The sequence below is a fragment of the Misgurnus anguillicaudatus genome, chromosome 8 (genome assembly GCF_027580225.2).
Source record: "Misgurnus anguillicaudatus chromosome 8, ASM2758022v2, whole genome shotgun sequence".
NCBI lineage: Eukaryota > Metazoa > Chordata > Actinopteri > Cypriniformes > Cobitidae > Misgurnus > Misgurnus anguillicaudatus.
The window spans coordinates 40,328,813-40,354,086 of NC_073344.2; the positions used below are offsets into that span (position 1 = coordinate 40,328,813).

At 38.1% G+C, this 25,274-nt stretch overlaps 1 protein-coding gene and 1 pseudogene across 2 annotated transcripts in view; one reads left to right on the top strand and one right to left on the bottom strand.

The window, feature by feature from the left end:
• The window catches only part of nol11 (nucleolar protein 11), an 81,822-nt gene extending 64,184 nt beyond the window's left edge, over positions 1–17,638 (top strand). For both annotated transcript variants that reach the window (XM_073870907.1, XM_073870906.1), the window contains exons 16-18: positions 17,086–17,178; positions 17,275–17,382; positions 17,477–17,638. In XM_073870907.1, coding sequence (XP_073727008.1) covers positions 17,086–17,178; positions 17,275–17,382; positions 17,477–17,590 — 315 coding nt within the window. In that variant the 3' untranslated portion in view covers positions 17,591–17,638. The remainder of the gene's footprint in view (positions 1–17,085; positions 17,179–17,274; positions 17,383–17,476) is intronic.
• On the bottom strand, positions 3,015–7,367 carry LOC141365906 (uncharacterized; annotated as a pseudogene).
• Positions 17,639–25,274: the final 7,636 nt, after the last annotated feature.

Consider the following 25,274-nt stretch of genomic DNA (forward strand, 5'->3'; position numbering starts at 1 on the left):
ATGTTACGAATCGTCACATTTGACTCGCGTCATAACCGTCTTCACCAATTCTGAAACCGGCGCACCCCTGCATATAATGCTTACGTGCTTGTCACAAATGTTCCGCCACAAACTGCAAGTCTGGAAAAAACTGTTATTGTGTCCCTGATTCTCAACCTGTGAATGTTTTTTATCGCTTAAAGGGAATTTGGGTACTTATAGCAGAGCACAGATGACAACATGTTTGCTTGAGACAGCGCAACCTAGCACTAAGGTAAAGCTAATCTTTTACATTATAGCGATGACGCTGGTAGTGACGATTCTCTCAGACAAATCAGTGATCTACAGTGTTTTCGTGTCACGTTTGGTATCAGCTCGGGTCGCTTATAGGTGGTACGATAAAAAGTATTGGGTACCACATACTGCACCCAGTGGAAAAGCTCCCAAAAGTGAGTTGACCCGACCCAAACTAAACCAGGCCGTGGGGTGCTATGCAATGGAGAAGTGCCACAAGTAAGACCCCAGAGTGAAAAAACATAGGCTACATTACAGACTGCAAAGTCAGCATATGAATATCTTCTTTATGTAGTTTGACATGTTTTTGTGAAGAAAGACAACCGTATTTAGCCTATCTGCTAAGTCTGCATGATTAATCACATGCGATTGTCATTTGCATCTCGTCAGTAAAGCCGGTCCCTTAATTAGTAATAAATCGCCATCAGCTGCTTTCAGATGGAGCGGCATTTACTACACAGAGCTGTAGTTCACTGACGAAGGGAAATGTCGCCTTCATAATTGCAGGCAATTTATCCGCAATTATGATTGCAATATTTCCTCTCTTGTCAATGAACTTATCAAGGAACTGGCTTTACTGACGAGATGCGCATGAAAATCACATGTGTTTTTAGTTAGGGCTGTGACGATAACCACATCACCACAGTAATGAGATGCCTACGCGCTGCTGAGGTCATCATCGTCATCACCACATTTTTTCGGCGTGGGCGCCGCAAACTGTTTATTTTTCAATCACTCCGCAAAGAGACTTAGATAACTCTGCTGATTTTATACATACAGATATAATTTATACATCATTTAAAACATAAAAGTGTCTATTTTTTTCTACCCACTCCCAATAAAAACAATGTTCGCAAAAATAAGAAAATAAACATGATGCGCGTTTTGTTCTCTCTCCCTCAGTGAAGTCCTTTCAGAAACACGTCAGAAAAATTAACTAACTTATCATAGAAACAAAAGATAAATGTCTACATCATGCTTGGAACGGCGCAATTGCCGAGAAAACACGCGCTTTCCCCTTTAAACACGTCTTCGCGCAAGTTGAAAATATGCATCTTAAGCGAAAAAACTCAGAGAGAAAGACGTGAATGGTGCCCACGTTGATGTCACTCATCTAATTACAGTATGTTAACTGGATAACACTGGATATAACTCATTGTATAGTTTAATAAAATAATCTTTTTTGATTACACAAATCAAACCTAACTATATGATTGTTTTACTAGCTGCTGACCAGCATAGGGAATCTCTATGGCTAATTAATAAGACATGTTGCTGATACAGTACTGTGTGTTGTACCTTATCTTGTTAATAGAGTCTTTTTTGGTAGCCTATTTTATGCCTAGAAAGGAGCTTGATTATTTTAACTTCCTTCAAAGTTTGATCAATTGTGCATAATGACATGTGCAACAAATAGATATAGGGTGTCAAACTCAGAATTGCATCATTTAAAGTTCAGACGCTCTTTTTAAAATAATTTGGGTCAACCTCTGGCACAGATTTAAAGCTGAAACTTATCAAATCCTATCAGAAGTCCAGAATGTCATTGAAACACACCAGTGGCTTTGCTGTCATCAGTATTAAACATGTTACCCCTTGAAGTACCCCTCCACACAGAGCTCCCACATAACAAATCACAATTTAACCCCGTATATACATACACAATCAAGCCCCCCCCCCAAAGCTGTAAACCTAGGGGAAACACTGGAATGTCAGCTTTTAAATGATGTAAGTGAGATCGAAAACAGATATTGTCATTCGGTGTAAACTGTATTAGAAGAGGGAGATGTACCGTCTCTCTCCTGTTACTAGGGATGGGCACGGATATTCGAATATTCGATTGGCAATAATAATTCGAATTTCAAAAATGATATTCGAATGTTTGTTTGTTTTTAATGTGCCACCAAAGGGTTACGACTTATTAAATGCTTTTTTTACTTCATCTATTCTTTTACAGACTTAAATGTAAAATATACATGAACATTCATTTGTATGTATTTCTGATTGTTTGGCAATGCAGATTGCAGACGAATTTAAGTTTTTTCTTTTATCTCCGGGTTTTTCCGCGGCACGCTGTATTTGGCCACTGGCTCAGTGAGGGCTCACGTGTTATTAAACGTGCTTCGCCGCCGCCCGCATCAACACATCATGAGAGATGTAAGCTTTCTGTTATAAAGTCTACTTTATTTTGTTAATAACGAGACAGACACGGAGAACGAAATGAAACGGAGAACATTTATTATATGCGGTGCTCTTTCGAAAATGAACCGGATAACTGCACATGGCAGTTTAAAAGCAAAGCTCCGTCTTTGTGAAATGTTGTTAAATTAAGCTAACGTTAGTGACTATCCACAGTCAACAATAAGGTATCGAGCCAGCTTACGTTATTTGTAAAATAATGTTAAATACTAGGGGTGTGACGAGACACTTAAAGAGATTGGGTTCACGAGAACGAGACGAGACGATATTTTTACACGTTTTAAGAAACCCTCAATGATAAAATAAGAAACTGAAATCACATTTATTTCATTATTATTAAATAATAATCATTATTAAATGTTTTAACTAATCAAGGACTGGCCGTAACAATTATTTTGCTAACTGACTATGAAGTAATTTGTTATTTTGGGGTAATAAAAATAGACTCAAGTGAGCAGTAGCATTTAAAATTACACAATAACGAAGATGCAATAATAATTGGTTCAAATAAAGTATTAAAACCAAGTTACATTAAACAACATTTTATGGCCTATAAATAAAAAGCATTATGTATGTATTAACAAATGCCTGCAGGGGGCGATAGAGGACTCGTCTTGCGGACGCTATCTTCACTTTCACTTTCACTTTAGACAGAGAGAAACGCTTATTTTAGTCAAACAATGTTTAAATCCATATTAATATTTAATATATGTCAATTTCTTTACACTAGAAATGATACAGCCACTGTCATTTTTTGAGCAAGAATATGCAGACATTACATCATGTAAAGTCTGTGTGAGGTAGGCTTCGGCGGTATCCAAATTTTGATACCATCAAACCGCCTCCCTATTTTACCCCGGTATACGGTATTACCGTGAATAATTATAAACTCAGCAAAAAAAGAAACGTCCTCTGACTTTTAACAGTTTTTACTTTCAGTAAACTTAAGGTGCGTAAATATTTGTATGAACACTAAAAGAGTCAACACCATAAGACATAAACTAAAAATGTAACACAGACATGTGACTAACAGAAAAAGAATAATGTGTCCCTGAATGAAGGGAGGCTCAAAATCAAAAGTACCAGTCAGTATCTGGTGTGGCCACCAGCTGCTTGAAGTACTGCAGTGCATCTCCTCCTCATGGACTGGACCAGATTTGTCAGTTCTTGCTGTGAGATGTTACCCCACTCTTCCACCAAGGCCCTTGCAAGTTCCTGGACATTTCTGGGGGGAATGGCCCCAGCCCTCACCCTGCGATCCAACAGGTCCCAGACGTGCTCAATGGGATTACGATCCGGGCTCTTTGCTGGCCATGGCAGAACACTGATATTGCTGTCATGCAGAAACTCACGCACAGATGGAGCCGTAAGGCTGGTGGCATTGTCCTGCCGGAGGATCATGTCCGGATGAGCATGCATAAAGGGTACCACATGAGGGAGGAGGATGTCTTCCCTGTACCGCAAGGCATTGAGATTGCCTGCAATGACAACAAGCTCAGTCCGATGATGATGTGATATACCGCCCCAGACCATGACAGAACCCCCACCTCCAAATCGATCCCGCTCCAGGGTACAGGCCTCAGTGTAACGCTCATTCCTTCGACGATAAACACGAATCCGTCCATCACCCCTGGTGAGACAAAACCGTGACTCATCAGTGAAGAGCACTTTTTGCCACTCCTGTCTGGTCCAGCGAAGGTGGGTTTATGCCCATAGGGGGCGTTGTTGCTGTTGATGTCTGGTAAGGACCTGCCTTACAACAGGCCTACAAGCTGTCAGTCCAGCCTCTCTCAGCCTATTGCGGACAGTCTGAGCACTGAGGGATTGTGTGTTCCTGGTGTGACTCGAGCAGTTGTTGTGGCCATCCTAAACCTGACACGCAGGTGTGATATTCGGATGTACCGATCCTGTGCAGGTGTTGTTACACGTGGTCTTCCACTGTGAGGATGATCATCTGTCCTTCCTGTCTCCCTGTAGCGCTGTCTTAGGCGTCTCACAGTACGGACATGGCAATTTATTGCCCTAGTCAGATCAGCAGTCCTCATGGCTCCCTGCAGCATGCCTAATGCACGTTCACGCAGATGAGCAGGGACCCTGGGCATCTTTCTTTGGGTGTTTTTCACAGTCAGTAGACAAGTCTCTTTGGTGTCCTGCGTTTTTAGAACTGTGGCATTAAATGCCTACTCTCTACAAGCTGTTAAGGTGTTAACGACCATTCCACAGGTGCATGTTATTTAAATGATTATGGTTAATTGAACATGCATGGAAAACAATGTTTAAACCCTTTACAATGAATATCTGTAAAGTTATTTGGATTTTTACAACATTACTGTTGAAATACACATAGTTGAAAAAGGGACGTTTCTTTTTTTGCTGAGTTTAAAATGATGACGTAATCGGACGGCGTCACTATAATGTTGGCTTGTGCCTAAACCCTTCAGAAACTGAATACCATACTGAAACAATAACAAAATAACATGCACAACAATATTAACAACTTTTATAAGCAACAACTAGCAGTTTAGAAAAAAGTTAAATACAAAGGTCAAACAGAATTAACCAGTTGTCGGTTAAAAAAGTGATCTCTAAATTAGGCTATTATAGACAGTGAACTAAACGCGACTAGGGACTACAGTTAGCCATCTCATTCCAATTTCCAGGATATTTTTGTGTGAAGTAAACAAATCCCTCACACTCAATTTTTCATAACTCGCTTGTTTGTACTTATAAACAAATAAAAACATTTGGCGCAAGGTCACGGCATTTGGGTTCTGGCGCAAGGTCACAGCGTTTGGTTTCGTGCACTCACATTGCATCAAGCTAAAATTTATTCAAAGCAAGTCTCAGACTTGAAGAAAATTGCTGAACATTTAAACCTATTTTCTGCACATTCCACCATATTTTAATGAAATAAAGAAAGTCCTCTTTCTGTTAACTTATATTTCTCCACATTCCAGCATATAAAATAAAAATATTTTTGTAAAATCCAGCAATAAAATAATTAAAACGAAAGTATTTCCTGGTTGTATTCCAAATTATTAACATTTACGTCTTTTAACAGTAAAGTGCAGATTAAGTTTTGTTTTTGTAAATCATTAGACATTTTTACCACTTAATTAGGTTTTGCTTTGTAGAAATTTGTAGTGAATTTCGTTTTGTATAAATAGTGTCTTAATTTTAATAAATGTTTCATCAACCAATTGCACGTATTTAAATATAGCTGCAAGCAGCAACACGGGGTCAAGCACCTTCGGCGCAATGCAAACACAGCACAGCAAGCACACAAAGCACAGCAAGCTCACAATGCACAGCAAGCACACAAAGCACAGCAAGCTCACAAAGCACAGCAAGCTCACAAAGCACAGAAAGCACACAAAGCACAGCAAGCACACAAAGCACAGCAAGTACTCAAAGCACAGCAAGCACACAAAGAACATCAAGCACCCAAAGCACAGCAAGAAACATACAACGTATCAATCACCCAGGGCGCATTGAGCACCCAAGGTGCATCAAGAACACAAGGCGCTGCAAAGAACCCAAAGCGTAGCAATCACAGAGCAGAACCACCACAGTGCCAAGAAGCAACCGAAAACATGGCAAAAACTGAACATATGTGAACTACAGACAGGTCGAGAAGAATAGGTGAGAAAGAACAAAATGTAATAGAAGCGATGAACACTTGCCTCAGGCGGGATTCGAACCCAAGAAATCAGAATCTCATTGCGTGTGCCTTACCCACCACGCCACTCAGTTGACACAGTTCAAAGGAACAGCAGAAAAGAAATTACAGAGATGCAAGGATTGACATATGCCAATTACCAAATATGTAGAAATGACACTGCAGAGCAGAAATAACAGAAATACAATGTATATGAGAATCAAAAAGCTCAAGTGAGATTGAAGACAAGAAAAACATTCTGTAGAGCAACAACATCACAGGCACGATCAACTTTACAGAGGTATTTCTCAAAAAAATGCCTAGGTGCCAGAAAAATCTGTTCAGTCATTCCTGTGCGGATTGCTCCAAACATTATACGAGCAGAACCTGGCATAAAATAAACAAAATTTGTAAAAGGAGTAGCGAAAAAATCATCTACCATATGCTTTACAATAACACATGAACAGAATGTTGGAAAATGACAAACGAGGTATCGTTGCAATCGGCATAAACCAGTGAATACAATTTCACAAAGAAATTAATATCAGACAAAGTATTCAGAAGTTATAGGCAGTTCTATAAGAACTGTTATGGTTTATAACCCCTAGGTGGCGCCGTACTCTGACTTCCCAGGTACCTTCAGGACATCATGCCGAAGCTCCCTACCTATTTTTTCGCCGATATAGCCAATACTTCAAAAGTTATAGCAATTTAAGACTCATTTCAAAATGGCAGACAAGCGGTCCGGTCAATCCCGGCATAATACACATCCACAGATGCGGCATGAGCCAAGGAATCTGTAGACACCACAATCATAGTTTTCTGTCAAACAATTCAGTAGTTATGGGCAAAAATAGCCTTTTTCATATCTCATGACCCATAGGTGGCGCTGCCACCAGATTCGGCATGGTCTCCCAGTTTATGCTTGACATGACGTGTAACAAATTTCATTTCGATTGATAAAATAATGACCGAGATACAGCTTCAAAACCATTTTTGCGTCAACCTCGTTAAGTTTGTGCATTTATTACTTTTAAGCAAAGATAAATATCAAAATTCTGTTCGGTCATTTCTTTGCGGCTCCCTCCAAAGATCACCTGTGCCAAATTTCATAACAATTGCACCAAATTTGAAGGAGGAGTAGCGAAAAAACAAAATACTGTACATTTCAAAATGACTGCTACTGTAATGGGTGGAGTCTTACTGTAAGGTATTAAAAACAATAAGCATGAGGAGAGCAATCACGTGTGCTAAGTAGAATTTTCATAGATCAAACAGATCTGCAGTTATAACCATTTGAACATTGAATTTTTGCACTGCTGGTGGCGCTATAGAGTTACTGCTAGAGACCCCATTTTTGGCCACCCGACTATTTATGACCACCACTACAACTGTGCCAAATTTCATAATTTTCCTACATACGGTTCATAGGGCTGCCATAGACACCAATGGCTAAGAAGAAGAAAAAAGTACAATTCCAATAGGTGTCTCAGCACCTTCGGTGCTTGACCCCTAATAAATTAAAAGCAAATATAGTAGACAATATAATTACCGTGACATAGAGGCGCCGGCACGGCGCGTTCGCTTGCATTGCAATGTTGACTAGAACGCACGGACCTCATCATAAATGAATGAAACTCATACATTAGCATTAAATATCTATGATGCATTCTTTCTAAAACAGACAAGGGCTTTCTCGCGGCTCGCATCAGCAAAGCATTGCATCGTCCATGTTGCACTTAACAGAAGTTGACACTTGTCTCTTTGAAAAATAAAAAAGTAATAATAATAAAGATCATAAAGATATAAAGATATAAAGAGTTGTTCTAGTCGTTACTAGAAGGCACAGAGTGAGTTAGACCTGCCTTGGCGGTGCGTCTTTTATGCATTCTGAAGGTGCCTGTTTTATCGTGTTGCAGTCTATTAGGCAACATTCCGAATAAGATGGGTTTAGATTTGGAATTACATTACAACTACATTTTAGTGCTAACTGATAAGGTGATGGTGATCATCATCTTTCTTTATTATTTTTAGCACTACCTCAAACTTAAGCGCCGTCTCTTCGGAGCTGTCATTTTCTTAAATAAGCCGCGGCAATGTTTCAAATGAGCTTCTAATAAGACAAACGCCTTTATTTTCCACGCGATCACCTTACCCAAACCATTTTGAAACTAAGGAGTCATTTGTCCTCTGATTACATACAAGCAGCATACAAGCTCCTCGGCGACGCGTTTGCGGGAATGATGTTTCGCATGAGCCGGAGGCAGAGCAGCAGAGAGATGCGACAGAGTTGCGAAATTGCAGGCGCGGCTCGAAAGGGCTGTTATTTCAAACAGCGTAACTTGTTTTAAACTAATCCGTTAATGGCTCGGTTGTCGGTGAAGAAAAGGATTAGTTTTCGCCATCCCTAATTTAATATTTAATCCTTGTCTGCTATATAAGTTCATTGTTTTTTTAAATGCCGGTATGGCGGTATAGAAACTGATACCTTTGCTATTTTTAGATCCCGCGGTATACCATATTACCGTATTACCGCCCAAGCCTAGTGTGAGGGTTTAATCTGCTGAGACACATCTGACACTGATCAACAGACAAACACAACGCGTCTCAGACTTCACACGAGTTCCCAAACTTACATTATTGGAAACCTAAACAAAAAAGCAAACGCAGTAAAAGACAAATATAATGCATCCACTGTAAAAGGGTCAAATAGAAAGCTGCATCCTCTGGAGGTCGCATATGCAGGCTGCATATGTCATCAAGGTTTATTTCAGATCATTAACTGGGCATTACATTCACAAGTCGTGAGCATATTACAACAATTTACGATTAACTAAATAATAAGTAAACTTTATAATTGTTAATAGTCTCTAATAAGACAGTGATGAAGTAAATGCAGTTTAAAAATGCGACCTTTTTTTCCATGACTAAGACAAAACGATGACGAGACTGCACCAATGTTCAAAAACGCTGACTAAGACTAAATTAACATTCATTTTTGTTGACGAAAAAAGACGAGACTAAAATGTTTTGCATAAAATAAAAACTAAGATAAAATTTCTCTTCATTTTCGTCTACAATCGTCTCTACTACATTTTATGCAATGAGGTCATATTTAAATGTGAATTCATTCATAAAAAGACTGCGTGCTCTTATTATGAAACTGCGCGTCTGTCATAACTCCAGACAAGCTCGCGCTGCTGAAATCTCCATGCTAAGTGTTCACAATATAACATTCATTAGCAGTTTTAGTCCACAAACGTATTACATATGAGAAATATTGATATTTCTCCGTTGTTTTCATTGGATTTTGTATCAAATAATCTTCATATGGTTTTTCAACAATTGCACGCACACGCAGCGCGATTCTACTATTAAAAGGCATACGCGATCAGATTAGTAAGAGTCTCATGTGTAAAATGAGCCCACACACATTATGATTAATATTTCACAAACAGCTAAAAAGTCTAGTGTTATGCTGCATTGTGTTGATGTTTTTGTGTCGTATTCTCGTGCACCTGTTGTCTTCAGTAACTTAGTCGGCTTGTCTTTCTGATCCACATTTGCTATTTACCAACATTGTTGATGTACCTAACCTTATTCAAGTATTCTGAATGTACAGTATATTGTGAGGACAAAAGCCTATTATTAGTAACTGATCGCTGTCCGGGTGCTTTCCTATCGCCATTCACTGAATAAATGGTGACGCAATTTACACGCGAAAGAGATACGTCACCGCCATTACCAAAGTTGCATTCAACAAAAATCATTCAACAAGTGTATTTTGTCAGGTGATTATGACATTTCACCAATATTTGAGATGTGTGTAACACTATTTGACTGAAATCGTTATCAGAAATAATCTCAGAAATAATTTATTATTAAAAAGACAAAAATGTTTTAAGTAAAACTTGACTTTCTATGTCTTAAATAACAAGACTTTTAGTTGACTAAAACTAGACTAAAGTGATGAGACTTTTAGTGGACTAAAACTTGACTAACAAAAAAAGATATGCACAAGACTAAGACTGAGACTAAATTAAAAATAGGTGACAAAATTAACACTAGAGATAGCAGTTTTTGTATTTTTAAAAGCGTACATTTTGCGGTTGAAATCAGCTTGTTTTTCCAGAGATTCTAGCATGCAGCGGGGGCGTCATTGTCTGTGTGTATTTACATACTGTATAAGCGGCTTTTCTTTTAGTTTTTGTCCCTGCCCCCAAAGGGAACAGCGTGGGTTACTAAATAGGGATTGTCCACCCAAAAATGAAAATAATGTCATTAATGACTTACCCTTATGTCATTCTAAACTCTGAAGACCTCCGTTAATCTTCAGAACACAGTTTAAGATGTTTTAACATTAGATTTAGTCCAAGAGCTTTCTGTCCCTCCCTTGAAAATCTATCTACGGTTTCCATGTCCAGAAAGGTAATAAAAACATCATCAAAGTAGTCCATGTGACATCAGTGGGTCAGTTAGTATGTGTTGAAGCATCAAAAATACATTTTGGTCCAAAAATAGCAAGAGTTACGACTTTATTCAGCATTGTCTTTTCTTCCGGTTCTGTTGTGAACTGCGTGAAGTCACATGACTGTAGGCTGACCTGTTCCTCGGACATGTTTGCTAAGTTTTTTTTTCAAACTTACAGCGTGCGTCTTCCCAGACTGTAAACGAAGCTCGGGCGCACACAAAAAAAAGAAAAGATGCGGCGCCGCAGTCGGATGACTTCAAAGTACCACGAGAGCTATTCAAGAAATCTTACGGAGTAGTTTAATTTAGACTCACTCTCGCGGTACTTTGACGATTATCTGCCTGTCAGTTCTGCTGACATTTGTGCTTTTTTCAGTTGCTTATAGTTTAACATATTAATGGCAAAAGTCTCATAACACTAAACAATACTACAATATTGCTACAATATTATATGATCAACATGTATGTATGTTTGTATTTGAGAGAAAACTGTTTTTGCATGGTTTTTGAAAAAGCTAAATTTTTAAATCACTGATATAAGTCTACAAAACTCATTCTAAACATGTTTTCCCCCCAAAAAATTTAACAGGATCTAGTAGTCTAGTGTTTTTTCTTCAAAATGTGAAAATCATTCGGCCTGCTCATTCACATAAACGATATATTAATTTTCAATTTCTAAGACACTTTTGCTTGGGAAGGGCCATATGCGTGGGGGCGGGAAAGCTCCTGAATTGACAGCTGAGGAAACGAGTTGCATAATGAGCCTTGTAGGAATGTTTAACACTTATCTATATATATGTGTGTGTGTGTGTGTGTGTGTGTGTGTGTGTGTGTCAGCATTCACACATCAGCATTATATCAGGTCAGTAGTTAAAAGTAAATTCTTAATTTTACGCAAAATCCAATATCCGCCGTGTTACTCTGTCATCTTTTCTCCCTTTTTTCCCAAAATGCGACAAACGCCACTCCCCCTTTTTTACAGAACGCAATAACTCTATTTCTGATATTACAGCCCACCGTTCACGCAATGTAAACAAACAATGGCGGACGCGCTGAGTACATGGAGTCCTGCTTTTCCTCATCTACTTTGTACTACGTGATCAACAAACAAAACAAAATAATACTATAATTGCATCGCTAAACCTGTGATGGTTTTCTGTGATGGGAAAGAAACGTAAGCCATCAACTAGGGATGGGCATTCGATTAAATTTTTTTAGTCGATTGTCGGGAGAATTAACGATCGACTATCGATTAATCATTAATATTTTTATAATAAAAAATAATTATTTAACTTTTATAATTAAAAAATGTTAAATACAAAAATACAGCATGTTTTCCTACATGAGACCTTTATTACAAGATCAACTTGTGGCAAACAGTTAAACTACATTTAGTTAGACAAACGGAACATATATGCGCTTGAATATGCGGTGCTCTAAAGCAGTGGAACCTGCAGCTGTGAGCCGCATTCTTAAAAAGAGACCTCATTTGTTCCCAAAAAATCATGACCTCTTCATGATTCTTTTTTTGCAATCAAAACGGAAGGTCACAGATAACAGAGTATGGTGTCAAATATTGCACCCTGGTGGTAAAATCTTGAATTGCTGCTAGGCTTGCCGCGATAGTCGGTGAAACTGTGATAACCGGTGCTTCAGCCTCTCACCGGTTAGATCACTTGCCCACCGCGAAACCGTCTTTCACCGTTGTTTTGATATTTTCGTGTAATTTAATCATTTAGTTTCGTTAGAGAGAGCAAACTGAATGTGTCTGGTGCCTGAATTAAGCGGAGCTGATCGCGCTTCACGTCACAGAGCAGCCGCAGGTGTCAGATTTCATTTATTCCTGTCAGAGTTTGCGAGGCAAGCTGACTGACCAGACGAAGGCAGAAGCCACGTGCTTACTCGTTTTTTTTATAATATACATATATGATGTTTAATAAAAGCGAGATCGTTTTGTTGTTGTGTTTATCATCAAGAAAAATAATAAACCCATCATTCAAGCAGCGCTTTATGGAGAAGTAGCCGGTTGCTCTGCTTGGGACTGGCTGGTTCTTTGAGAATTACCTGCGCACATTGACTCAAGCACTTAATTAAATCAGCTGTTGGACTCGCATTGCACACAAATTCATACGCAATTTAACATAGCATACGCAAGCACTGCATTTAAACAGTTGCGTAATTCAAAAGTGAAAGTAAAATGTGCACGTCTGCATGCGCATTTATAAGCCCCTCCCACACGGTGACACCGGTATCACCGTGTTTGTGACGCGCTGATTAACCGGTGGGAAAATTACGTCACCGCGGCAACCCTAATTGCTGCCACACAGTGAAATTCATTTAATTGCTTCAAGACACACGCTACGCTAGGCAACGCAACCTGCATTAGATAAAAAAAGTATTCGATTAATCAATAACAAATTAACGTAATAAACTAAATTATTAACGATCAATTATCGATCTTCTATTAATCATGCCCATCCCTACCATCAACATCTAATAATTTCCCTGAGAGGCACTCGGGAGACGGGTGCTTGTTCTCCCGACAGCATCAAGCTTCTCATGCTAACACATTGACCCCAGAGGATCTTATGAAAAACTTTCCATTATTTTACTCAAAGTCAACGAAAATCGAGCAGGACCAAAAACATTTTACAGCTGATCGCTGTGAAAGACGTTAAGCGAAGACGTCAAGTAACCGCAATGACAGGGTTCTTAATATGACAAAGTGTTTTGATTAATAACATTAATGTTTATATTTTTAATTAGTGTGTACAACTAGTCAACTAAATGAATATAACATGGCAAAGATGAATGCACATTTATATAGGCTATTGATTCAATAGATTTATAGCATTTTCAATAAAAACTTGTCATGGATTTATTGCATTTTGTGGAAAAAATAATCCGTTTTTATAATAAATCTTTGAAAATCAACTTATGGATTTGAATTTTTTATGTTTTTATAACCTAAAGATGCTGTGTGAAAGTTTGTAACAGAAAATAGTTGTTTTCATCTTGTCACTTTCTTGGTATAGAAAACACGTTTTTACCAAAATTTGTCAAAATGGATTTATTGCGTTTTGGAACCAAACTCTTCATATGTATGTATATATGTATGTATATATGTATATATATAATATATATATATATATATATATAGAAGTATTTTGTATTCATTTCTAGGCATGGGCCGATAACCGGTTTCAAGGTATACCGAGGTTTTAAACAGTCAAGGTTTCAAAACCACTAAAATGTTCTGTGATACCGTCTCCAAGGTATGAGCTGTGTTTATACAAAATTCATTAAATCATTAAGTCATGTGATTGATTTGATGTTTACATTTAATATAGATTACGAAAATACTATATATTTTTTGAAAGCATATTATAATTTAAAGGCTTTATTTTTACCCAGCATTTGAAAGTAACACATTTTAATGTTGCAATGGCAATACCGCAACACCGTGAAACTGTGGTATTTTTGCTAAAGGTTATCATACCGCCAGAATCTTATACCGGCCCATGCCTATTCATTTCACAAATATACTTTTAAAAACCATAGTAATCATGGTAAAGGTACTGTATGGCATTGTAAAAATGAACACTGGGTTAGTGTTTTGTTGTCCAGTGAGAGTTTTACTTTTGTGCAGTAAAAAGCACAAAAGAAGAACTGCCTATCGTTGTCTGGACTCTTATTTGTGTTTTTCTAATCATTATAGTAGAAACACAACAAGGGACAAGCATGATCAACTTACCAATGTTTGTTTACAGCCGCCGGCATTGCTCCCTCACGTGTTGATCATGAAAGCAGTACAAAGGAATGTGTGCACATGCGAGTGACCCTGTGTTTATTAAACTTGCTGTGTGGAGATATACGCTTAGACCCAAGTAAATAAGGATTTTGATGTACTGTTTGCAATCACATATTTTGTTGGGATGCTCCGATCGATTGGCCGATAATGCTTGTTATGTTTCTCAATGAATTACGGTGAAATGCCGCTACATCCAAAAGCCAGGGGGCGCTCTCGTGCAGAAACTCAAAATGCGCTGTAGACGAAGAACAATACACACGCAGCTGTGATGACACGCAGCTCCATGAAATGGCTGAAGGATATATTTATATTGCTGTTCTTCAAACCTTTTCAGGTATTTTCATGATAATAAAGAATATGTTTAATAAATATGTTTGAGTTTTGCTTTTTCAAATGCATGTTATAAACGACTCAAACTAACAGTGATTTTAGATCGATAAGGACTTACTGATCAAAAGCCGTAGTACATGAAATAGCTGTAATAAGGTCGGATGTCCGATTCAGAATAGTGATCGGCCACGTATTATTAGTGGAGATCGGCATTGATCGGAGCATCCCTAATATTTTATAATAATACCAAAAAGCGCGTCAAATTTCCTGACTCGTGTTTTAGAAAGAAAGAATCTTCAGATCTACATTAAGCAGCGAAATAGTTCTGTTTTATGAACAGTCTTCGGCTTGTTTACCTTTTTTCAAATTTAAGAATATATTCGCCTCGTTCTCATAGATTGTGGCAAATGGCCTTTTACAAATGAGTCATTGTACATATTTAGTAAGGGGTCAACTAATGAATCTTTAAATTCTTTGTAGAATTCAGTACTTACCCCATTTGGGCCAGGTGCTTTGCCCGATTGCAAACTCTTTACCCCGGATTTCCACCGACTGCGGAACGGCTGCGGATCGGTTTCCATTCAAGTCAATGTGTGTATTTCCACTGACTGCGTTCTGAATCCGTCACAGCTCCGGCCATCCGCAGCCCTCCGTAACAAATACGCAGAGCTTCTATTTTTGACGGATGCAGGGCGGAGCCATGGCTATATCACGTGATCATACCTGAATTCGCTAGATCTCGCTTTGTGATCTGGGCTGGTCCAGCAAAACGTCATAATTTAACGTCATAAAATTATGTTTTGTTAAAGCAGCACCCTAAATTTAAAGTGGGTACTGTAACATTAATGTTATTCATTCAAATGATGTTGTGACTTTAGAATTCCTACGTGTCTCGAAAAGGCAATCAAGTGCATTTGGCAAAGCATCTTATAGTCAAAAACTCCGCGTTTCACACACATGCAGGCAAAACAGATCCACAAATATGTGTTTGTCATTATATTATTCTGTAATTGAATGTGTTGGCGCACACAAACCAGGTTCACAAACCAGCAAGTGGAATGAATGTATGCGCGTGTTCCTCAGGATGACGCATCTGGTTTGCGTAGATTTGTGCGTTAACGTATGTGATTACAAAAAACTTAAATGCAAGCAAAAACTTTTTGAAACAAACGTAACTTTATACTGATATCGCGATGCAGCCTTTCACGTCTACAAGAAATCCTGTGATGCTTTAAAGGGATAGTTCCCCCCAAAATTAAAAATGTGTCATCATTTACTCACTCTCATGTTGTTACAAACCTGCATAAATTTCTTTGTTCTGATGAACACAAAGGAAGATATTTTGAGAAATATTTGTAACTGAACCATTTGTGGACCCCATTCATTTCCATAGTAGGAAAAGATAATACTATGGAGGTAAATGGAGTTTACAAACGGTTTGGTGGGAGACGTTTCTCAGGGTGGCTTCCTTTGTGTTTGTCGGAGCAGGGAAGTGTATGCGGGTTTGTGGCAATATGACAGTGAGTGAATGATGAGGGAATTTTCATTTTTGGGTGAACTATCCCTTTAATACACTCTTGATATTTACATTACTTGCATAGCCTACTGATTTGAAACTGACAGTGTATCAAGCCTGGTTCTCCTTATTTATTTGACTAAAATTCTGCCGTCCTCTGCCTATTCCTTCAATCCACGCCCAGCACCACTGATTTAAGTCCTTTATTACTTAGGTCGTCTTCCCTAGGCTTCATAAACTTACCATCCTACTTGCTAGCTACGTGACATCTCTGGTCTCTGCTCTGTAGCTGGATCTCAACCACGCATCAAAGACTCGCCTCATTCTACTTTTGATTGGCTGGTTTGGTTTATAGTATTTGTAGGCGAATGCATGAACTGATATAATTTTTTTTATTTACAGCCAACACAGTGCCGAAAACTTTAAGCCTTGCATACATGACTGTTATTATTTAAGACACTTTTTACAGAAAATATATTAATATTAATGCCTGTTACATCTTGTGATCAAAGACAATTAGTACCACTTAAAAATATTTAAAAGAAATATAATAAAATATAATAAAACATAAAAGTAATGTCTTTAGACACCAAATCTATCTGCAATTAAATTTCATAAACTGCCCATATATGCTTGCATATTGGGTCATACTTTATGCATTCTGTGGCCCCATAGCGATAAAAATCTGAAGACGCGTACATCATGGTTAGCATAAGAGGGTAAATTACATTTAACTTTTTTTCATTTCAAATTAACAACTTTGCGGGGTGCAGGATGAGGGTACTGTTAAGAGGAATTAAAACAATTAATGCACTTTCTTTTTTTCAGATCTTTCTGCAGTATCTGCAGTTTCTGTATCTAAAATATTCTCATGAGGCAGGCGTACAAATCCAAGGTTTACGCTCCCCAACTATGGCCCAGGTCAGTCATAAGGTGTAAATACTAATGAAACTGTGGTTTTGTGATTTTAATTGTTCAGTTAATACGTGTTAAATGTATATATTTTTTATTTTCAAGATCGTGGACTGGGTTTGTTTGTTACTGGATGCTCATTTCACAGTTTTGGTTATGGCACCAGAAGCGAAAAGACTGGTTTCTGGTCTTCACAAGTTTGTGAGATCACAGGTAAAGCATTTGTCTTATAGCAGATAGGATACCAGTGTTTATAGCTCTGTTTAGCTTCAAAATGCCGAAATTAAAATGCTGCAATTGTTTTCAGGTAAAACTTTACGCCGAGTTGGATAAAATTGAGGGAAGTCTTCAAGTGCTCAAGAAAGCCAGGCAACCTGAAGATTTTGCCCTGTATTCCATAAAAGTGATCAAGCTCTTTTAAATGACATTTACAGATTCTGTTTTAATAAAAATCTGCAGATGAGTTCTATTTTGTCTCAGCTCATAACCATTGTTTTTTCACTCACTGTTATTTCTATGTATTTCCACAAAAAATAAAGTAATTTCTTTTTGTAAATCTTTTAAAAATTATAATGAAATGTTGGCTGGTAAAGGGAGAGGCATCCAGCTGCAGCCCCGCAGACTCACTTCTTGCTAGACACCAGTGGATGGACAGCTGACGTAATTTCCGTATCGTCATTCACTTTTCAAATTTGACGCGCCATGCACATGTCAGAAGTAAGAAAAAAAATAAACTGTCGATGATTTGTCGGTCATGTCAGAATTCAAATGCACAAACTAGATAGACAGTTTTAGGGGGCAGGAATGATGTGTGGTGTGCACAGTGTGCAATAGTTTATTTGGAACTTTTCATGTTTTATTTTCTCTTGAAATCGGGACTTCCCCCACAACTTTACGGGCCTGACTCCTGTTGCATCTTCATTCTGATGGTCAGATTTATCTAATTTTACTAAGATGTGTGTAATTTCCAATAAATATTGCAAAACCACGAAGTGTTATTTGATCTGGATTGTTTGGTAAATTGTCTGATCATGTGAATCTACGTATATTTTAAAAACAGAAGTGGTTACATTTACATTGTCTATCCATAGGTGAAAATATAAAATAAATATGCTGTCTATCCAGAGATGAAAATGTAAAATAAATATGATGTATATCCAGAGGTGAAAATATAAAATAAATATGCTGTCTATCCAGAGGTGAAAATATAAAATAAATATGCTGTCTATCCATAGGTGAAAATATAAAATAAATATGCTGTCTATCCAGAGGTGAAAATGTAAAATAAATATGATGTATATCCAGAGGTGAAAATATAACATAAATATGCTGTCTATCCAGAGGTGAAAATATAACATAAATATGCTGTCTATCAAGAGGTGAAAATATAAAATAAATATGCTGTCTATCCAGAGGTGAAAATATAAAATTAATATGCTGTCTATCCAGAGGTGAAAATATAAAATAAATATGTTGTCTATCCAGAGGTGAAAATATGAAATAAAATTGCTGTTCATCCAGCGGTGAAAACGGAAATTAGCGGCGAAACGGAAATGACGTAGGCTGTCTATCCACTGGGGCACGTTCAATCTCACAACCATAGATATGTATAAAGGCTAGATGGCTCAAGGCGGAGTCCCTAACGGCATCACCTGGCGGCCATCTTACGACAGGGCGCTCGCTCACTCGTAGCATTGAGTTTAATGGTGCAGGTACTTTTAAATGACCATAACTTGCTCAATTTTCTACCGATTTTCAAACGGTTTGCATTTTTACAAACGTTATTAACGTGGCTATAATTCTGGATGCTTTAACATGTTTCATGAATTTATTTTTTATTTTTAGTATAGGTATGCAGTGTCATAGGTACATCTTTGACGTTTATAACAAACCAAACCGTTTGAAAATCGGTAAAAAATTAAGCAAGTTATGGTCATTTAAAAGTACCTGCATCATTAAAACTCAATGCTACGAGTGAGCGAGCGCCCTGTCCTAAGATGGCCGCCAAAATGCGGACGTTGCACTCCATTGGCCAGCAGCGCGGACGAGCAATCTAGCCTTTATACATATCTATGCTCACAACGGTGCACAACGTTTTGCTACGGTTTCCGGGTTGAACGACACGTTTCCTGGAAACTGTGTGCAACGGAATGCAACAGGTTTTAGAAGCGTTTTCTCTTGTTTGGTGGGTGTGTCAGAAATGTCGGCCCAATCAGCGGCAAGATGTATAAAACCACGCGGTAGTAAAGAGACAGCTCGCTCAATGGGTTCATGTTGGAATGTTGTCTTTCATTCTGGACGGCAAGGTCAGTGACTGTAACATTGAGGGTCTTTTACAGTATAACACACATTTATAACGATTTCATCAGGCTTCAGAAACATTTAAAAAAGAACACAAAGAATGGCCTCTCAGCTACCGTAAGTTAGTTGCAACTCTTTCGTCATCACAACAGGGCGTTCAACGCATCACCGTTTCTGTTTAATAAACGTTGTGCAACGTTTTGTCGGGGCTGAACGCAGCCCTGGTGTCCAGCAAGCGTGCCGCACAAGCCGAGAGGCATCCAGCTGCAGCCCTGCAGAATCACTTCTTGCTGGACACCAGTGGATGGACAGCTGACGTCATTTCCGTATCGTCATTCACTTTTCAAATTTGACGCGCCATGCACATGTCAGCGGTAAGAAAAAAATAATAAACTGTCGATGATTTATCGGTCATGTCAGAATTCAAATGCACAAACTAGCTAGACAGTTTTAGGGGGCAGGAATGAGGTGTGGTGTGCAGTGTGCACTGTGTGCAATAGTTTATTTGAAACTGTTCATGTTTTATTTTCTCTTGAAATCGGGACTTCCCCCACAACCTTACGGGCCTGACTGTTGCATCTTCATTCTGATGGTCAGATTTGTCTAATTTTACTAAGATGTGTGTAATTTCCAATAAATATTGCAAAACCACGAAGTGTTACTGTTAATTTGATCTGGATTGTTTGGTAAATTCTCTGATCATGTGAATCTACGTATATTTTAAAAACAGAAGTGGTTTCATTTAAAAAAAAAACTGTGGTCAATTAACATGTCTGTTGTAATGACAACGTTATAGTTCATTGATCTAGGCTGAATTTAAGTCACAAAAAATAATGAAATGATCTGAACAATATATATTTTCAAGGTGGTTCTTGTGAATGCAGTTTGCATGAATTATTGATGTTATAATATTAAGCATATAATTGGGAATTGTTTTATGTAAAGAGATATGATAAAGATCATATTTCAATTTGCACACAGATTTTATATTATATATTTTAAGTCATTAAAGTAAAATGACAATACGGAAAAAACGTGTGCAATTAAGCCTGCAAAGAATGTCTATCCACTGGTGAAAACCGAAAATAAATATGCTGTCTATCCATAGGTGAAAATATAAAATAAATATGCTGTCTATCCAGAGGTGAAAATATAAAATAAATATGCTGTCTATCCAGAGGTGAAAACCGAAAATAAATATGCTGTCTATCCAGAGGTAAAAACCGAAAATAAATATGCTGTCTATCCATAGATGAAAATATAAAATAAATATGCTGTCTATGCAGAGGGGAAAATATAAAATAAATATGCTGTCTATCCAGAGGTGAAAATATAAAATAAATATGATGTCTATGCAGAGGGGAAAATATAAAATAAATATGCTGTCTATCCAGAGGTGAAAATATAAAATAAATATGCTGTCTATCCAGAGGTGAAAATATAAAATAAATATGCTGTCTATATCCAGAGGTGAAATATAAAATAAAATTGCTGTTCATCCAGCGGTGAAAACGGAAATTAGCGGCGAAACGGAAATGACGTAGGCTGTCTATCCACTGGTGTCCAGCCACTGGTGTCTATATGCTGTACAGTACCATTCACGACGTTGCTGCTGCTCTCCGCCATTTTGAAAGGGTCAAAGGTAATCTCATCTCGGGAACTCGGGCATCAAAATATTTTACGAGTTGCCCAGTGGAAAATACCACATGAGGGGTGTTTATGTGCATTTTCCAAGTGGGATTTTGGTATTTACCATAATTACGATAGCACGTGAAGGCAGCATAATTCTAGTTTCGAATACTATTTAGGACGAATAGTATGCGAATTGGGACTCAGCAATTATATACGTAGACACCGTAGACTGAGCTGCCTTGCCGAAAGTATAGGGACGTCCGCGTACGCGCGCCGTCCGCATGACGTCATTTTCGTCATCAGGAGGGTCCGCGTTCAGCCCAAAATTTGAGACCGGGCGGACAGTGCGCGTACAGTCCGCGTACAACAGCGCATGCGCGTGAAAATATTTAGACAGGACACCCCACTTTTAACAATTATACAAAGGAAATAGACAGAATTTGCACACACACTATCGTTTTTCTTTAACCTACTCCTTCCAAGAACAGAAAGCTCTGGAGCATGTTTGTTACCATAATCTTTAATTCCTGTTCTTTGTTGTTTGCTAAACTGTGTTTGCAATGGTGGATCGGTTACTTTTCTTCACCTATCCTAATGTTTTAATGTACTCTAAATGTCCCCAAATCAGTGCTGCCCTGACGGCCTGGGGTAGAGTAATAATTTGAATAAGAAATCATTTGGAAAACCATAATAGAAAACCTGAACAACATCTGCTCTAGCACGTTGGATGCCGTTGCTCCCATTCGAAAAAAGAGAATCAAAGAAAAACCGCCAGCTCCATGGTATGATCATCATACTGCAGCCCTTAAAAAAGTAGCTAGAAAAATGGAAAGAAACTACCGAAGCACAAAGTTAGAGGTATGGCGTTCAGCATGGAAAGAGAGTGTTCAACACTACAGACAGGCTATTAAAACTGCCAGATCTACCTATCTCAGTACGCTTATTAAAGAAAATCATAACAACCCTCGTTTTCTATTTAGCACAGTTGCGAAACTGACTAGAAACAAAGAACAAACAGAAACCAATAGTAAACTCCAACACAATAGTGATGACTTCATGAACTTCTTTACTAACAAAATTATGTTTATTAGGGAAAACATAGAAACTACGCAAGCAGCCATCACTCTACCCAATAGTACATTTTCCACTAGATTACCAAACGAACATCTTGAGTCATTTAATCCTACTACAATAGAAGAGCTCTCTAAACTAGTAACGTCATCCAAATCATCGTCCTGTATACTAGACCCCGTTCCCACAAAATTACTAAAAGAGGTATTTCATGTAGTGTCAGACACGGTACTTAATATCTTTAACTCATCTCTAGAATTAGGATACGTTCCAACAGCTTTCAAACTAGCAGTTATTAGACCGCTCATTAAAAAACAAAACCTTGACCAGGGAGATCTTAATAACTTTAGACCAATCTCAAATCTACCTTTTCTTTCTAAAATATTAGAAAAAGTAGTGGCAAGCCAGCTACGCACATTCGTAGAAAATAATAATACATATGAAAAGTTCCAATCAGGATTCAGGCCCCACCATAGCACAGAGACAGCGCTGCTTAGAGTTACAAATGACCTCCTATTAACATCCGATCGTGGTGAAATCTCAATCCTTATATTACTAGACCTTAGTGCAGCCTTTGACACAATAGATCACACAATCTTACTCAATAGACTAGAAAACTATGTTGGCATCAGTGGTCAGGCGTTAGCCTGGTTCAGATCGTATCTAACCAATCGATATCACTTTGTTTATGTAAATGAGGAAGAGTCATATCACTCCCCCGTTAAATACGGCATACCTCAGGGATCAGTTCTAGGCCCTATCCTACTCTCGTTATATATGTTACCTCTAGGAGACATTATCAGGAAACATAACATACGTTTTCACTGCTATGCGGATGATACCCAGCTTTACATCTCGTCGCATCCTAGCGAAACCCACCAGTTTTCTAAGCTAACAGACTGCATTAGTGATATTAGGGACTGGATGGCACAAAACTTTCTTATGCTAAACTCCAATAAAACAGAGATACTTATTATTGAACCGAATCGCTACAAACATAATATGTCAGATTACAAGTTGCCCATAGATGGCTGCACGGTGGTGCCATCTTCCACGGTTAAGAATTTAGGCGTAATGTTCGACAGCAATCTATCTTTTGATAGTCATATCGCCAACATCTGCCGCACAGCATTCTTCCATCTTAGAAATATCTCAAAAATACGCCATATGCTGTCTGCATCAGACGCAGAAAAGCTTATACATGCTTTTATGACCTCTAGAATAGACTATTGTAACTCGTTACTCGGGGGATGCCATGCAAATCAGGTAAACAAGCTACAGCTGGTTCAAAACGCCGCCGCAAGAGTGCTTACTCGATCTAAAAAGTATGACCACATCAGTCCAATTCTGGCATCTTTACACTGGCTACCTGTTAAATATCGTATACAATTTAAAATATTACTAATCACCTACAAAGCCTTAAATGGCCTAGCGCCTTCGTATATTAAAGAACTACTATCAGAATACAATCCATCACGTAAACTGCGCTCACAAAATTCTGGTCACTTAATTATCCCTAGAATATCAAAAGTGTCTAAAGGTGGTAGATCCTTTTCCTACTTAGCCCCTAAGCTCTGGAATGATTTACCAAATAATGTTCGAGTATCAGACACAGTCGATCAATTTAAATCTAAACTTAAGACATTCTTCTTTAACAAAGCATTCACATAAAATGTCCAGTAAATGTACATTTCCCGCAGTAAGTTAGTTTGTCTAGAACAAAGCACTCACACACCTCATATGGGTAATATACTATTGCCGCAATAGTTAGCCTGTCTGGAACCGAGCCGACTTGAACCACTATAATGTTTGACACTTGCATTGCATGTGAACGGCCCCTACGCTAATAGAATTCTGTTTTTCTCTCCCTGTCTCGTCCTCAACCATGAGGACCATGAGACAAACAGACCCAGTTCCGGTTGCTGTGAAGATCATTGCATCACTGATCCACTGGCTGTCCTTCAACGTGATGACCAGCCGATGCCCGACCAACGACCACCGGCTAAACCAGTTTAATTCGCTTACCCGCCTCCTATCCCTACCGTTTCTATATATATATAAATATATATTAATTCCTCCCAAGGGTTTTTGTCCTTCTAGGACTTTTTCCCATTGGGTTTTTTTTCCTAGAGGGTTTTTAATCCCAGGGAGAGTCAGCCAACTTTGGCTTAACTTAGCACTTTACTGTATACGTTACATTATTAATATGCTCGCTTGTACGGTTTAACCGCTTTCTCTACTTCTTATATTATCTATTGATTTTCTGTGTTCTCCTCTACACCTTCTCATGTAAAGCTGCTTTGCAACAATTAACACTTGTGAAAAGCGCTATATAAATAAAATTGAATTGAATTGAATTGAATTTGTATTGCGTATAGTGTCGAACGCGGCCAGCCGCGTGTAGCCGCAGGGAGACAAGCTGGGCGGACGCATGCGCGCGCGAGCAGGACGCGAACGCGGAAAAAAGGTACCCCGGCCTTGGAGCTGACGTATCGCGCGGCCGCCATCTTGATGGGTGTCCAGTGCGCTCCCTTGCATTCATTTCTAATGAGGAATAATCATAACTCCCCTAATTTTTACCGGATTTTCACACGGTTTAAGTTGTTATAAGCGGCAGAGATTTAGTTAAGATACAGGACGCTGTCACACATTGAAAAATGCTGCTTTCATGCTAAATTACCTTGTATTATGCCCTTTATGGCATACAGAGGCAGACATAGTTAAGTATTTTACTTTCTACATAAAAGTAAAATTTCAAGTAGGCCTATCTGTATTTTATCAGTGTTTTTCTTTGGAAAACTTATATTCCTTATTATCATAGTTTTTACTCTAATACATTTCATAATTTCAAGTTTTTGGTTTATATTTAATATTTAAGTACATTAAACATCTACTTTTTTTACTTTTACTTTTCTTGAGTAAAAGTACTACTTTTTAAGTAAAAGTACACAATTTTTATGTAATTTTTACATAATTAGGTATTTTATGTAATTGGGTATTCAATTAATTTTAATATGAATGAATTGAGAATGAATTGGCTGTGAGAATTTTCCTTCCAAAATGTCAGCGGGGCTATTGAAGCGCCATCTAGTGGCTGTTGC